The sequence below is a fragment of the Phyllostomus hastatus genome, unplaced genomic scaffold (assembly GCF_019186645.2).
Source record: "Phyllostomus hastatus isolate PE091 unplaced genomic scaffold, TTU_PhHast_1.1 phas_contig_137, whole genome shotgun sequence".
Taxonomy (NCBI): domain Eukaryota; kingdom Metazoa; phylum Chordata; class Mammalia; order Chiroptera; family Phyllostomidae; genus Phyllostomus; species Phyllostomus hastatus.
This window is the reverse complement of record NW_025333583.1, coordinates 15,428,500-15,445,980: the sequence shown is the minus strand read 5'-3', so window position 1 is coordinate 15,445,980 and position 17,481 is coordinate 15,428,500. Positions and strand designations below refer to the sequence as shown.

Sequence of the window (17,481 nt, the reverse complement as noted above, 5' to 3'; positions counted from 1 at the left end):
AACCACACATGCACTGCCTCACTGACATTTCAGGGGTTTTAATGATATGACAAGAGTTGGGTCCCAGAGGTAGGCTTTTCTAAATAGCTGAAATTGTACCTGAGCCTTGTTTTTCAAAATATTTGCTTACTCTCTGAAAGTTTCTGTATTCTCTAATATCATGCAATACAGTGAAGATAAAATGAGCTGAGTTAGGCAGCCCTTCACCGCAGAAACACTAAATGAATTATATTTTAAATATTTGGTAGACTTCATGGTAAAGCTGTAAAAGTAATCGATTGGATTTTATTTTGAGACCAAGCTTTTTTATTCCCTGAGTTCTTTAGCAAAGTTTGCATGTTTTAAATAAAGTAATCAGAAATTCATATATAGTGACTTCTTGCATTGGATAAAACAGCACATGTCTAACAAATGTAAAGGTTTTTTTCCCCCCAGTGCATCAATGCATCTGTCTTTTTACAACCATCTGTTATCTGGCAGCATCATCTCTTACTTCCAACAAGCTTCTCACATGTGTGCAATGTATGGCCATTTCCACTAAGTGATAATAGAGCAATAAAACCATTTCAGCTCTCAAGTCTTAAAATAAATAACCTGTTAACGAGACTTTAAATGGCATCATTATTAGCAGATTATACCTAATTTTCCAAGTAAAAACTAATGCACTTGCATTAGAATATTAATTTGCTCATCCAAATGGAAAAAGAGGTTCTCCTAAGGTCAATATCATGGAGCTGAAAATGTTTCTTGAATGATATTTCTGTTGTGGTGTGCATTGTTCTGTGGTCATGATGTCATCATCTTTTTCATCCCCAAGAAGAAGAAACGCTAGAGGGTCCAATGGCGGAGGAAGAGAAACCTGCCGCCCTTCCTGGGAAAGAGTGTGGGCCTGCCAAGGTCTCAGAGCAAGCCAAGGGCTCCAGGGAGGGCCAAGTGGAATCTAGTATGGAGGCCCAGATAGTTTCCGAAGAGAGTGCCCCAGCAAGGGCCCCGCAGGAGAAAAATGCAAAAGAGGTCACGGAGGTGTCTCCAGAAATACAAACCCCTTCCTCTGCCAGGGAAGGTGTGTCTGTCTTAGGAATTGCATGTGTTTCATTGCAAATGATCTCTCCAGCAGCTTACCAACCTCATGCCTTTCCAGTGCTATCGCATCACTGAGTCTTATGGTCCCAAGAGCACTTGATTTAGGTTTCCTGAGCAGAGAGTGTGCTTGCGCAGGTGCTGTGTGGCAGCTTGGATTTCCACGGCTGCAGCTGGGTTCTGATTTTACTTTGCCATGATACAATATGCTTCGCAGCCAGGCTGATGATGCTATGTGAGCTTTTTGTACCGCCCACCCCACCCCCCATCTCAAATGTTTGCCAGTCACATTGCTAATACATGTATATTTTTATTTTTATTTTTGGTGACAGCAATTCATATGCTTTTATTTCAAATTGTGGAGTTGGATTTTGGCACATGGAGGCTTAAATGGTAGAACCTTTTTTCTTTGCAACCGCAATACGCTGTATTTGTTACGCTTCAGTGAAGACTACTTTGGTTTCCTTAAAAGCTCCTGCTAATGCTTCTCATATCATTTCCTTCCCGTGGCAGCCAGCCCTTTTGATCATCCTCATATCTCTTGAGTTTTCATTCATCTAACCTTTATTAGAAGTTCATAAAGTATTTCTTTTCTATAGTTCCAACAGCACACACAAGTATATAAGGGAATGATGATCCATACACTTGCTGCTCTTCGAGAGATGACTGAATTTTATTATTTTTCCCAAATCTTTTCCAGATAATTACATTTAGCCCTAGTGAGCACAGTGAAATACCTTTGACCATTAAACATGAGTAAGACTCTGAGGTTTTTTTGACTGGCGAACAAGCAAAAATCAAAAAAGAGTCATTTAATTTCTGTGACATATGTCTAAAGTCAATACTGGTGAATGCTTCGCCAGTTGGTTGTGTTTCAGGAAATGAGGTCATGACCAAGGAGAGAAAGATACTGTATAGTTGACTCTCTTTAAAATTTGATAACATCACTTCCTAGTACTAACATTATAATTCAGTTTTTCCTACATTTATCACACAAAGTAATGATTAGGAATTAAGAATTTGGAATACATGGTAGAAATTGACTTGTCAATTCTTAGGCCATATCATATAAATCCAGTAGCAAATATTTATTTATATTCCTGAGGTTTAATCTCAGTGACTTCTAAAAAATTAGTTCAGTAATTTTTCAATGCCCCCCAAATTGGCCCTGGTATTTGTTGATCAAGATAATTGAAACTGTTAACTCTTCTTATAAATTAATTGGCCTTTGGCTCATGGCCTACCAATTCAGTTTTAAATAAGAAAACAAATGAAAATGTTCAGTAGAAATCAATCCTTTTCCATATTTAGTCTTAACATGTACATATATATATTATTTTGTACCCTGATATTAAACATTCAATATCCTTAATTCATATTTGTTATCTGAGGAAGGCATATGAATTTTTCTACTACAATATGTATCACATACTGTTTAGAAGAGACTAAACAAACAAACAAAAGAAAAAGGATATTCAAAATATACTCTTACTACAATTTCTGTAGGCATTAATTCGCAATGGGAGCTTGTTTTAGCAACAGTACACATATATCTCAACCCTGACATTTTCATATTGATTTTAAAATGGGTAGCATGCTTGCATGTTCCACATTTTTTTCTTTTTACCCTGCCATTCATTTGTCATTTCAAAACATAATTTTAAGCTTACTGCCTGAAAGCACTTGCCTGTTACTTTTTTTTAAATCAACCCAATTACTTCAGGTTTACTTACAGCCTCGAAGATGGAGTTCCATGATCAACAGGAACTGACTCCCTCTTTAGCTGAGCCATTCGACAAGAAAGAAAAGGAGTCAGAGAAGCAGAGTCAGCCTGGTGAAGACCTTAAACATGCCTCCTTAGTTTCTCCACCTGAGACAACTGAAACGTCCCCTGATAACAAGGACAGACAAGGCACAGAAGAAGGAAGAGCCCCTCTCGCCCTGTTTGGGCACACTCCCGGTGCCGGCCTGGACGACGCGCAGCAGAAGGCAGAGCTGGGCCCGGCCGTGCCCGGTATCGGCCTCCTCGCAGAAACCCCAGCTCCAAAGGAGCAGAAGGACTGGTTCATCGAAATGCCACTGGAAACAAAAAAGGATGAGTGGGGCTTAGCTGCTCCGATATCTCCTGGCCCCCTGACACCCATGAAGAAAAAAGATGTGTTTGAGGATATCCCAAAATGGGAAGGGAAACAGTTTGATTCTCCCATGCCGAGTCCTTTCCAGGGCGGAAGCTTCACTCTCCCTGTAGATGTCATGAGGAACGACATAGTTGCGGAAGCATCACCTCTTGCCCCCGCCCTGTTACAGCCAGATGACAAAAAGTCCGTGGAGGAAACCAGCAGCCCAGTGACTGCCAAAGACCTTTCTAAAGTTGAAGAGCCCCATAAGGATAAACCTTGCAAAATGGCAGAGGATGCCCACTTTGCTGTTGTGGAAGAATGTGTCCCTGAGAAAGTTTTAGGAGAGGAAAAGGGGGCAATAGAGCAAGAAAGTGTGCAGAAAGGAGAGGTGTCCGCCTTTGGTGGGCAGGAACCTTCAGTTACTGAAAAGGAGCCTCAGCTAAAGCTTGAAGAAATAATAAGCATTCCCGACAAAGAAACCCTGCTGAAAGAGAGCGAACCCCCCAAGCTGGCAGATAAAGAAACAGGCGTGACTCAGCCCTCCCCAGAGTACACGCTCTCAGAAGAAGAACGGAGAGGCCAACAGCTGTCCACAGATGCATTCCAACAGGATTTGTTCCCTGAATGTTTGGAGCGAGACAGTGCACATTCAGCTGTGACTTCTAAAACACTGGAGGAAGCCGTGCACAAACCAGCTGTGCTGAGTGAGAAGGATGCTATTGAAGACCTGTTTGAAGAAAAATGTGCTGACAATAAGGCAGAAGGAGTTGGGGCCGCAACCTTAGCTGAGCTGGATGTGCCGTTTTATGAAGATAAGTCAGGAATGTCCAAGTACTTTGAAACGTCCGCCTTGAAAGAAGAAGTGACAAAAAGCGTCCAGCCTGGCAGTGATTACTATGAACTGAGTGACACGAGAGAGAGTGCCCAGGAGTCTTTTGATACCATATCTCCCATGTATAAAAATGGTGACAAGGGACTTCAGGCAGGTAGAGAATCACAGCCCGGTGCTCCAGCACAAGAAGCAGGGTATAGCTCTCTTGCAAAGAGTTACCCACCTGATTTGCCGGAGGAACCCAGTTCTCCTCAAGAAAGAATGTTCACTATTGATCCAAAAGTGTATGGGGAGAAAAGGGACCTCCACAGTAAGAATAAGGATGATCTGACACTAAGCAGGAGTTTAGGACTTGGTGGTCGGTCTGCAATAGAACAGAGGAGCATGTCAATCAATTTACCCATGTCTTGCCTGGATTCCATAGCTCTTGGATTTAACTTTGGTCGGGGGCACGATCTTTCTCCTCTGGCTTCTGACATTCTAACCAACACTAGTGGAAGTATGGATGAAGGGGATGATTACCTTCCAGCCACTACCCCTGCACTGGAGAAAGCCCCTTGCTTCCCAATAGAAAGCAAAGAGGAGGAAGAACAGGCAGAAGGAGAAAAAGCTACCAGAGAGGGAAACACTCAAGCCGAGACATTGTGTGAATCGCCATTCCTAGCCAAAGATTATTACAAAAATGGTACTGTCATGGCCCCTGACCTGCCTGAGATGCTAGATCTGGCAGGCACAAGATCAAGACTAGCTTCCGTGAGTGCAGATGCTGAGGTTGCCAGGAGGAAATCTGTCCCATCAGAGACTGTCACTGAAGGAAGTAGTACTGCCTTACCCCCTGTCACTGATGAAAACCACGTCTTTGTTAAAACGGACAGTCAGCTCGAAGACCTGGGCTATTGCGTGTTCAATAAATACACGGTCCCACTCCCATCACCCGTTCAAGACAGTGAGAATCTCTCAGGAGAGAGTGGTTCCTTTTATGAAGGCAGTGATGATAAACTACGAAGAGATTTGGCCACAGATCTTTCATTGATTGAAGTAAAATTGGCAGCTGCTGGAAGAGTCAAAGATGAGTTCAGTGCCGAAAAGGAAGCATCCCCGCAATCAGCGCTGGGTAGGGACTTTGATCAGGAGAGGAAAGCTAGTGACAAACTGGATACTGTACCAGAAAAGAGTGAAGAACATACTGATTCAAAAGAACATGCAAAGGAAACAGAAGCGGCTGGTCTTAAGGTTGAAACGTTTGGATTAGGAGTAACCTACGAGCATGCTTTGACCGAAGAACTGACCGTATCAAAAGATGCATCATCTGTCATGGCCGAGAAAGCAGAGAAAGGTCTCAGTTCAGTGCCAGAGGTAGCTGAAGTAGAGCAATCCAAAAAAGCTGAATCAGAACTGGATTCTGCAGCAAAGAAAGCTGACCAGGTTCAATTAGATATTAAAGTCAGTGAGTTTGGACAGATGGCCTCAGGGCTAAACATAGATGCTGGAAAGGCAACAGAGCTTAAATTTGAGGCTACACCCTCAGCGCCTCAGGAGGCAGATGTGTTTCTGGGTATTGAGCCGGGCCACCTGAAAGAAGGCGCCAAAGCCGGTGAGACGGAAGTCAAGGAGAAGGTGGCCAAGCCTGACTTGGTGCACCAGGAGGCTGTAGACAAAGAAGAGTCCTACGAGTCCAGCGGTGAGCATGAGAGCCTGACCATGGAGTCCTTGAAGCCAGATGAGGGCAAGAAGGAAACATCCCCAGAATCTTCTCTAATTCAGGACGAGATTGCCATCAAGTTGTCCGTGGAAATACCTTGTGCATCTGCTGTTTCAGACGCTGATTTAGCCCTGGAGGAGAGAGCAGATGACCAGCTGGCATTTATGCCGCCGCCCAAAGAGGAAAGCAAGGAGACCCCAGGCATATCCATCACGCCCTCTGAGGTCACAGAGCCCTCGCCTGAAGCCATCGGGGCTGAACCGGCAGAAGCTCAGAGTGAGGAAGAAGAGATAGAAGCCCGGGGAGAATACGATAAACTGCTTTTTCGCTCAGACACCCTTCAGATTAGTGACCTGGGCATCCCGGGTGCCAGGGAGGAATTTGTGGAGACCTGCCCCAGTGAACACAAAGGGGTGATTGAGTCTGTTGTGACCATTGAGGATGACTTCATCACTGTGGTGCAAACCACGACCGACGAAGGGGAGTCGGGCTCCCACAGCGTGCGTTTTGCAGCCCTGGAGCAGCCTGAGGTGGAGAGGAGACCGTCCCCTCATGCTGAAGAAGAGCTCGAACTAGAAGAGGCAGCGGAAGCCCAGGCAGAACCCAAGGACGGCTCCCCAGAAGCTCCGGCTTCCCCCGAGAGAGAAGAGGTCGCGCTCTCAGAATATAAGACAGAAACCTACGATGATTACAAAGACGAGACCACCATCGACGACTCCATCATGGATGCTGACAGTCTCTGGGTGGACACTCAAGGTGTGCATTATTTTTTTAAATTTTCTGCTCCCGAATAAAATCCAGTAACCTAGCAGAATTTTTTTGTTGTTGTTGTTCATTTTAAACATTTTTTAAATAACCCCCTCTTGTCTCTTTATTTTGCATTTTGTTAAACGGGTGCAGGACTCTGTGCATTTGTCACTAATGTTTTTTGTGTTGTTCTTGTCATGGTTTGCTTTGATCCGCAGATGATGATCGGAGCATCATGACAGAGCAGTTAGAAACTATTCCTAAAGAGGAGAAAGCTGACAAGGAAGCTCGGAGATCATCTCTCGAGAAACATAGAAAAGAAAAGCCTTTTAAAACCGGGAGAGGCAGAATTTCCACTCCTGAAAGAAAAATAGCTAAAAAGGAACCTAGCACAGTCTCCAGAGATGAAGTGAGAAGGAAAAAAGGTTCATTTCACAATCACTTCTTTCAAAATGTCTTTGAAGTAACTCATTATTACTCTTTGTATGGAAGAAACTGCCTAACAGTGGTAACTATTGATGAAATTGTGTTCGGTTGTGCTCCAAGTGTTTCTTTTTTTCCTGATGGTGTGCTTTTTTTGTGTTTTCTTATCCATAGCAGTTTATAAGAAGGCTGAACTTGCTAAAAAAACAGAAGTTCAGGCCCACTCTCCCTCCAGGAAATTCATTTTAAAACCTGCTATCAAATACACTAGACCAACTCATCTCTCCTGCGTTAAGCGGAAAACGACAGGTGACTTGTTCAGTTCTGCAATGTGGCTGGCAAACATGGACATGTTTCTGTTCGTTTGTTTTTTTTTAATCTCATTCCCGTAGCAGCTTCTCCATTTTGTTTTTCTTCCAAGAATCGTAGTAGTCATGAACAATTTTGCTATTAAGTGTCTTGTACCATTACTCTTTTTTTTTCTCCCTCCTTGCAGAAGAGGTCATGACCATCTGTTTCTTTGTCATGCTCAGACTTAACAGTGATTGTATCTTGGCATTGTGCTCTAGTGTCACATTCTGGGGACTCCTATTTTCACTCTGTGTGTGGGGTTAGGCGATGGCGATGACTATGACCGTGGTACGCATTCTCATTATTTTGCTTATTTATCTCCCTCATGCTTAAGCCCATCCGTATTTGTGCTCTTTTCTACACTGTTACTGCCAAATCTGTTACTGCTGTTGATGAGCTTACTGAAAACCACCAAAAATGCGGAGTGATTTCAAGATTGAAAATGAAAAGCCAATCTGGGGTAAAGTTAGTGGTCGCAGGATTACTTTGCTTTGGATGAAAGAGGAAGAAAAGGGGAAATGAAGTGATCTGGTAATCTCATCAGATTTTATTTCTTAGACCCAAAATTCTAAAGGCTTGCTGTGTGATATCTCTCAGCTGTCATTTTGTCACTGGAATTTTCTTACATGTGTTGGATCCAAACTGCTCAATTTTCCTATATAACTCAGTGTTCAAAATTCAAAGATGAAAGACTTTCCTCCATTGAATTTCTTAGAACTTAGATATATTCCTATTTTACTTCTTATTATTGTTTTATCTTCTTCAAATATACTTATTGTTGAAAAAGTGTATTAAATGAATAGAAAAACATGTAAGTCATAAAAAAACCCTACAAATACCTACAACGCAAAATCTGTTCTTAAATTTTAGTGCTACGTATTTATTTAAATGTATAATTATAGTGGGGTATTCTTAATTTACAATATATTTTCACATTTGTTAAGTGGCATACTTGTGGTCTACAAAATAAGACATCAGATTGCTAAATCAGAAAAGAATATTTTTCTACCCATTACACATTAGGAGTGCCTTTTTATAAACATTCAGATGGTTTTAAATGTTGAGAGCAGCATTAACCTTTGTAAGAAAAAGAAAATCAAGGTAATTGATGGTTTTATGGTAGCCACTAATAATCTCAAGTATTTTGTATTTATGTTCTTTATATCGTAATCCTGTCACACGCTGTTCTTCAACAACTAGTCTCTGGGGTGGTATTTGAAAGTGGAAGGCTTACGATTATGCTCAAACCCTGATGATGACGAGTCGGGATGAGGAATTCCTCTACTTAATAGTTAGCGATTAACATGCATTCTCTAAATCTTAGATCACATCTTATTTTGCTCCATTTCATTAAACGTGGAATTTTTTTCTGGTTAGACAGATGCTTGGAAAGACAGAAACCCTTGGTTTGGGCATAAAAACTCTACACCCTATCTGACAGGATGAGAGACTGTAGCAGGACTGTGGAATCTCAGAGGAAGTGTCCACTGGTTTGGTGAAGTACCTACATGTCATTCGTGTTCACTTTCCCACACTGAGAGGAAATCACCTTTTGAATTCAATCATTAAAGGAACGTTAAGATCTTGGGCCTAATGAGTATCTTTCCTTATGCTATTCAAAGGTTAAGATACTCAGGCAGACAGCATACACCAAACAGGGCGCCACTGACTTGAAGCAAACTCTATGTCACAGAAATTTGAGACATATTATAGAATAGTAAGGAGGCATCATTTGCACTTCTTTCTTCAAAAAAAAAAAAATCAGTTCCAGAATCTGTGAATAATCTTACTAGCCAATCCTAAATAGCATGTAGCATATTGTAGACAGTATTATTTTTGTGTGAGAGCTGCAGATGGCACAAGAACCCTTTTTTGAAACTCACTCAAAGTGCTTATAAGGATAAGTAGATTTCCCCCTGAGGTTTTCTCTTTCACGAAATAATTACAGAGGAAGTGAACACACAAGCTTGTGTCTGTCATTGTCTCAGCACGACTTTTAAATGTGGGTAGTTTTCCAAAGCACCAAGGGTTGTTTTCAATCATGAGCGATATTTAAGTCAAGTCAGGTAAGTCATCGACAGGAAAAAAAACGCTTGAGATAATGGTGTTTAAAATTGAAACCAGAAGCATAAAAGAGTAGCAAGAGAAACAACAGTAACAGATGTGGTAATAATTTCATAGATAAGTTCATGTGTAGAACATGTTGTATATTACTGAATTTGAAGTTCCTCTCATGTTTTCTCTCTTTGACAAGCTATTTTTTTCTCCCCTTCTCTTCTCATGTGATATGTTTCACATCAAACGAGTGTGTCATTCATATTTGTGAAATGAAAGGGTGCAGAAAGAAAAGGGGTTGGCTGACCAACGCACTTTGGAATATAATAAAATGTGGAAGTATTTTTAGGCATGCCAGTGGGGACAGCAGGAGGGTTTGGGAATCTTCATGAAGTCTTTTATATCATAACGGCCCTAGAAGCCAATCAGTCCATATTTCCTTAAATTCCACAGCATTCAGGTTGCTATTCGGTGACTTCTGTTCTTAAGGATCTATCCTCCTGTAATAGTAATTTATAGGTACATTGGTAAGCAATCAAAAATTATTTGGTGTGCTTACCTGTGCTTTGGTAAACCCTGGGCTGTATTAATCAGCACACCCTACAGTGGGAGCCACATGCTATAATGTTGTTGTTATTCAGGTTTCTTTAGGTTACTGAATTTGAGTCTCAAAATAAGCAAAATTCTGTATTGCACTAGTCTGTTGACACAACTGAGTATCCAGAGGGTGTTGAAAAATGCATGTATGTGGTTTTTAGCCACTAAGTTTTGGGTTGTTTGTGTCTTCTCTTTTTCACAGCAGCAGGTGGTGAGTCATATCAGGTTCCCAGTGTATTTAAACCGGCAAAGGACAAAGTCTCCGTGAGTAAAATAACTTTTTCCATGTTCTTCACTTGAAGTTCCCTTTGCTATTAGTGGCAACGTTTTAATAACTTTAGATATAATTTAGACTTTGGCTGTTTACTCTTAAATGTCGTTTTAAGTCAATCACTCACCCAGAATGATTCTCAGTGGCGTTTGGGCATATCTTAAGGCCTTCTGGCGTGACATACAATGGCAGTTGGTGAGGGCAGAGCTTTAGGCCACTGTTTATTAGTGAGACCAAACATATGACAGAACATGAGGATCTGGTGAAAAGAGGGGAGCCCACTTATCTACTTTCCTAGATTCAAGATAAACCATTGTAACCAACACAAAACCAAATGTTATAAAACATATTTATTGTTTCTACAAAATAAGAATATAGGCAAATTAAGCATGTAGATGAGTAAAAGTAAGTGAAACTGTATTATAGTCCCCTTATCTAAAGATAACTACAGTTACATTTTAATGTACAATCTTCATTTTTTCTATACCTTCATAGGTTTAATAACAAAAACATAGTGTATCAGTTCTGCAATGAATTAGTAAACAGAATTCCATGTCATTAAACATTCTTATACGTTATTTTAGTGACTAGGTAACATTGCATTTTATTTATTCATATTATAGACTTGATCAATTCCCTATTATTTGCCATTCAAACTATTTTTTTATTTTAACAATGTTACTATGTAGAAATCTTTTTGGCTAAATCCTGTGAATGCATCGATATGCATTTCCTTAGTATAATTTCCTTCCAGTGAATTATTATTTCAGGATGGTCTATATAGAGAGTTTTTGCTACACATTGTCAGATTGTCCTCCAACAAGATTCTACTGACTTTTATTTGAAAAACACTACGATTTTAAGTTTTTTATCTCTCTACCTTCTGTTTCTGATGAGGATCTGCTGAGTTGTGGTATTTAAGAGCAGGGCTATAAAACAGACCAGGTCCAATATTCTTTTCTTCCTGTGTCTTAATTTTCCAAAAATAATGGGAGGAGTAAAAATTCTCATGTCATAAGTTAGCTGTGAACATTAAATATAATAATTTCATAAAATGGTATACTGTATAGTGCCTAGAACATAAGTTTAACAGTGATAGTTATTACTGTTATTATTATTATTATTATTTAAAAGGCAGAACTCTTTAGAAACAGATATAGAAAGTAAATTTGAGCTTTCCCCCAGTAAGGAAAGAATTTTTAAGTGTACATTGTTTGAAAAACCTTGAAGAAGTTTTCCTGAAGTCCCTTGGTCTATGAGTAATTTGACAGGATTTGGCATTCAACGCTTACATTTAAGGCAGAAAACACATGCATCCTCTGACACAAAATTAACTTTTTTTCCTTCTAAGTACCCATCTTGTCTTTCTGAAGATGAGACCACCATTCTTTCTGTTTCTCATTTAACATCCCCCTTTGTTCCTTACTTTAACTTTTTTTCTGTTTTCTAAAACTCTGAGGTGAACTTTTCTTTCCCCTGACGTTCAGCACTTCTATCAGAACAGTGATCTCCAATGTTTCCATTGCTCTTCATTTTGAACCTGATCTGTAATTCTTCATTTCATTTGGAATTTTTGTTTGTTGGATTTTGTTTTTGTTTTTAGCATCAGATTAGTATTTGTCTTTTATAATTTGTGGCGATCCAGTTACTCCATTTTTCTTTTCTACATTCACACTGTTGAAATTCATTATTTTGTGGGTAGCGTCAATCAAAAAGAATGACTTCCGCTGACCCTGCTGTCACTCCCCCCGCAAGGGGTGGGGTCTGTTCAGCAGGAAGTGATGTGTGCAACAGGTGAATGGCTCTGCCTCTATGAACGTGGCTACAGAAGTTAAAACTTGACATAAGAAACATCTCAGTTTCAACTGGTATTTTAAATAAGTAAATCATATTAATTATTTGAAGATAACATATCCTTGGCTTTGTCACACTCGTCTGCATTTTTAATAGTGTTTCCCAGGAGGCCTAACGTGCCAGCACAGCTTTCTCCCAAAGCCAAGCGCATCCATTCCACTGACTACACTTGCTGACTATCTCCCCAAGGATCATCTGATGATCATGTGTAAATTTAGTCTTGTGGGTTTTATGGGCAATCTCTTCAGTGCTGACATTTATTTTTAGAATTTTAACATATTATACAACTGTAGTCTATGCATAGAATTATGAATTTTATGGTATAGCTTGGCCCCCCTGTATGCATTTTACTTATAAAATAAACTTACTATATATAAACTCTGCAGTGTTCTGAGGAAATCAAAGTAGATAATCTAAAAATATATTTTCTCAATTTAAAAATAATTCCATTATTAGGTTTTAAATACATCTGGCTCTAAAGTTCTTGAAATGTGACCAAGATACCAGTTATATATACCTCTTAAGGGCTGTGTTTATTAAAGGAACAATTCCGACAGACTCACAAGATTGTACCATGTAAGGCCTATGGATTAATCAGAGACTTTATACGTACAATCCATAAAGAATATTTTAATCTACATCCTCATGTATGAGTATTCTTAAAAAGAGGTATTCAATGACAATCTTTCATTCTCATATAAATATATATCTCTATCATTGATTGTAACCATTTGTCATGTGTGTTCTTATTAAAAATATACATTTAATTTCTTATATGTTTATACATTTTTTACAATTTTCCTTTTACTTCATAGTTTGGTTTATTTTGTGCTTTTGTTTGTTTTCTTTCATGGCTAGAATTCTACCTTGTCAAAGATTCCTGCCTTGCAGGGTAATACAAAATCCCCAAGATGCAGCTCAGCCTGCCCTAGTCCAACTAAAAGGACTACATTTTCTGACAGTTTTTTCATGCAGCCCACCTCAGCGGGCTCCACAGACCGTTTGCCATACTCAGAATCAGGGAACAAGGTAAGGCAGCCAGCCAATCCAAGATGCAGAAAGGAATATAATTTGGGAAAAGGTTATAGAACATGATTTGGTTAATGTATGAAAGCAAAGACTTTAAAGTCTAAAGTGGTTGACATATAAACAATAGACCTTTATGAAAAACAAATACAAATCGAAAACTTCAATAGCTATGAACAGCCTAACCATTAAAACAATAGAAAATGTCTTTTTCTAGGTATACCATCCTTTATTGATGTATTATTTGATATCTAATAAAAATTCAAATATGAAGTATTTTAAATACAATATAGAATGTAGCATACTATACATAACATTATATAATCTAATAAGAAAGTATGTCTAATACAATAGAAAGTTTGAACTTGGCATCAGAAACATCAGGATTTAATACTAACCTCTGCCACCTACCAACTTGGTGATCTTAAAAAAATTGTATACACTCATTAAACCTGTCTCATTGGCTATAAAACTCTCATGACTTTTTGTGGTGAGAATTAAATCACAAGTAGATATAAATGCTAAGAGTTCCTGTCACATTAAGTGCACAATGTATTGCAATGGTCATTGTTAAGAATATTAGGCATGCAATGCCCTACTGCCATTCCTTTCTGATTAATAAATTAATCATGCTAATGAAGATTTTTCAGTAAAATCACCCATTTACTGGAAATCACCTGAGTAAATTCATTTTGCCTATGTTATGCAGAATTGGAATTTCACAATCAATTATTAACACCAAGTCCAAAGTAATACATTTTTATAAAGCCTCTAGGCAAATATGAATTCTAAATTTGAAGTAGAAACGCTTATAAGCATGTGAAATTCAGTAGTGTGCGTTAAAAGAAACTCATCCATTAGCACGGAAGGGAAACTAGCCAGAGCAATGTAATCACCTCGTACAACGAAAATAAAGATTCACAAGCACCCCACATCCTTTTGCTTTCCCCCGCATTCAGGATGGAGTAACCAAGAGCCCGGAGAAGCGCTCCTCTCTGCCGAGACCCTCCTCCATCCTCCCGCCTCGCAGAGCTGTGTCAGGGGACAGAGACGAGAACTCCTTCTCTCTCAACAGCTCCATCTCCTCTTCAGCACGGCGGACCACGAGTAGGTTATTTGCATTTGGCTTTCTTTTTAATCATCGTTTTTAAACCCCATAAGTGGGGTAGAGCTTATGCATTTATACTTTACATTTGTCAAAACATGCTTTAAAATCAGATTACATTTGTCCTAAGAATCAGAAAATCCAGACTGTTGATGGATCCAAAAGAGCTGTTTGGGTCAAAACAATTCATGGAGGAAATGAGCCCATACGGCTTTATTCCCCCTTAGATGGGACTGAAACAGAGTCGTTTTTCTCAGAATACATTTCTCTCTCCTTCCGAGTATACAGTAAAAGTAACTTTGAAAGAAGTAATTGAGAAAACCTGCCGTCAGGAATTGTAAAACTACATATGTATATAAAAACCCTTATTAGAATTCTAAGTCCTAAAGTCTAACTGGAAAGTCAGCAATCAAAACCCAGCTCAGCTGGATGTCGTAGGTGAAGGGATGTCTTAGGAAGGCAAAGCGAAGGGTTGCTGGTTTGATTCCAGGTCAGGGCACATGCCTGGCTTGCAGCCTGGGCCCCTGTTGAGAATGACATTTCTCAGTCACATTGATGTTTCTCTCCCTCTTTCTTCCTCCTTTCCCCTCTCTCTAAAAATAAGTGAAAAATCTTAAAAAAACAAATAAACACACACACACACCTAGGATCCTGCTTAATGTGATAGAATTGGCCTTCCAAACAGGCTATAATGGGGCGTGTCCGATGTAATAGCTTCACTTTCTTTTGACTGATGGCCCATCGTGAACTGATTGGCAGTTATCCCAGTGTATGTGAAGAATATCAAAATGTTCTAATCACTCATTGCCTACTTAGATGTTGTGTTGCTACAAAGACTCTAGCAAAGCATGGGTTCAGATTATTTTCATACATAAATTTCTATTAGACCAAAACTACCTACCACACAGAGATGCTAAAATCTTAAACACATTTTTCATTCAGTTTAATAAGCATTGCTGATAGTTAAATGTTAATAACCTAATTTGATCTACTAATGAGAAAAACGACCTTTTAGAAAGGGTAGCTTGTCCAATTCTATACAGCTAGTAAGTGGTTGATCGGTTGTCAGAACACTGATGTCTTTACAACCTGTCCTCTGGATGTCTTCTCTGTTTTTTTGGAAGAAACCGTTCTAAAGAACTGCTCTGGAAAACAGCATCTCTGTCATGGAAAATTTATTACAAAATGGTAGAAATTGGCCACTACTATCTCATTATAGTTGATTTCACTACTTTATTTTTAAATATTTAATAATTGGCCCACTTGAAATGGGACTGTTTTGCATGACATTTAAACAGTGTTTTTGTCTACAATGAAAGAGTTTGTTATAATTAGAGCCGTTGTGATCTACAATTTCATGAAGTATTGACATTCTTTGAAATTGTTCTAGAAACACTTTGAAATCACTAATACTCTTTTTCATGTTAGCAAAAATATTCAAATGAACTTGCAAGGATTGCATTTAAGAGTTAGTTAATCTCCAGAGAAAAGACTTTAACTCCAAATGTCTGGAGTTGGAATTGGGCATGACCCCAGCGTGCCAACACAAGACAAAGGCACCCAGTGCCCCCTGAGGCCCAGGGAGAATTATGCTTGTGTTTGTTGCTATGGGAACAAAATGATACTTCGTCCATGAATCCACACCTTCAAGCCACTGTGCTCTGCCTTTCAAAATGTATCTGAATATAAATTGCTTTTACATTCTAAGTCAATTCTATTTTGATTTTCTCACTTTACTTTCATTCATAACCTTGTTGTATCGTATTGTTTGATAACGAACATGACTGATACTCTGCTACAATGAGGACACAAGGTTTGTTTTATCTCTACATAGCAATAGCTGAAAGGCACAGGGACAGTTAGAAAAGCATGTAATCTGCCTCTCACCTTTTCCACTGCACGCGAGAACGTTCTGACAGTTGGTGCAGCTTTGAGGAGATTTAAAGGAGACGATGCTGTGCTGTTGGCTCCTGCAGCCCCGGAGGAGGGGGAGATGTTGTCAGCGAGGGTCTACTAGACACATAAGGGTGTCATTTAATAAAGTAACTCATAAATATTTTTTGTTTCAGTATCTTAGGTTTAACCCTTTCCTTTCAGAACACATAGGGAACCTTTGAATTTGTCATTTTGACAACTAGAACATAGTTTATTACAATAAAAATGGATTATATCTGTTGAATAGCAGTGTTAATGGCATACTCTCAGTGATTTTTCTCTGTTTTCCAAATATAACACAAAACCTTTATCGTTTAGCTTTCTAAAGCTTAAAGCCTTTTCTATAAGTATAGAAATGACCCTGACTTGACAGTGTTTTTATTTCTTTTACTCCAGAGTATTACTTCAGCTTAATACCTATGAAGTAAAAACACAAAACAAAACAAAAACCTCAGCACACTTTGATAAATTTTGAATCCAATTCATACCATTAAAAAAAGAAATTTTTGAATACCTACTGTGTTCAGATCCCATGAAAGGGACCAGTACTGGGAACAGTGACAAATAATACTGAGATGATCCCTGTCCCCCAAAGACCCGAGTTATTCCGAAGAGAGGAAGTCATAGACAAAACATCTGAGGCAGAAACAAGGTTTTGGAAGAGGTTTTTCAGAAGGATGAAGTGACTGACTCAAGTCTGCAACCAAAACTTGGGCCACAAACTTTGTAGCAAAGAAACCACAAAAAGGCAAGTTGGATGTGGATGTATCATCCTGGCCTCAAAATGTCATTTGGTGGAAAGCAATAAAAGTCCCAGTGCACACACTAATTTATCACGTCAGTCCTCTCATATCTCATTTCATGTGGTGCGTCGGAGAGTTCGACCGTCTCTTACCCTTACGTTACATCAAACGGACACAGGGCGGCTTTCACTTGATCTGTGGAAACTGTTCACTGAGAGGGGCAGTGAAATTGTTCCCTCTTCCTCCAGGAGGTCAGACCTAGACCAGTGGGTAGATTTGCGTTGTCTGTAGGTCACAAAGGTCTAGGGAGCTCTGTGGGGCTCACTCCTTGGAAATATTTAGGCAAAGATTACTTGTCCCCCTTCTCAGAAGAATTTCCTGCAATGGTGATTAATTGTGTTTGTTTAAAATTAATGAGTCATATCTTTGTCTTCTATAGAATTTCTAGAATATTTGTTGGTTATTACAAAGTATACATGCTCAGTAGTAAAAAATGAAAATCATGCCCTTCTTATAAAATACAAAAATGTAAAAGAGTTTATGTAATACATGTTAACAATGTAGATGTGTTCTATGAATGGAATTGATGTATTACTCTAAGAGAAAAGATTTTTATGTTAAAAGAAAGTTAAACAAGTAT

General features: G+C 39.1%; 1 protein-coding gene across 33 annotated transcripts in view; it reads left to right on the top strand.

Moving 5' to 3' along the window:
* The window catches only part of MAP2 (microtubule associated protein 2), a 256,717-nt gene that overhangs the window by 221,419 nt on the left and 17,817 nt on the right, over positions 1–17,481 (top strand). For 12 of the 33 annotated variants that reach the window (XM_045851902.1, XM_045851915.1, XM_045851893.1 and 9 more), the window contains 7 exons: positions 818–1,063; positions 2,804–6,490; positions 6,700–6,906; positions 7,079–7,213; positions 10,110–10,171; positions 12,891–13,061; positions 14,018–14,165. In XM_045851902.1, the coding sequence (XP_045707858.1) occupies positions 818–1,063; positions 2,804–6,490; positions 6,700–6,906; positions 7,079–7,213; positions 10,110–10,171; positions 12,891–13,061; positions 14,018–14,165 (4,656 nt within the window). The remainder of the gene's footprint in view (positions 1–817; positions 1,064–2,803; positions 6,491–6,699; positions 6,907–7,078; positions 7,214–10,109; positions 10,172–12,890; positions 13,062–14,017; positions 14,166–17,481) is intronic. The other 21 variants (XM_045851959.1, XM_045851935.1, XM_045851953.1 and 18 more) reach the window with 15 other exon arrangements.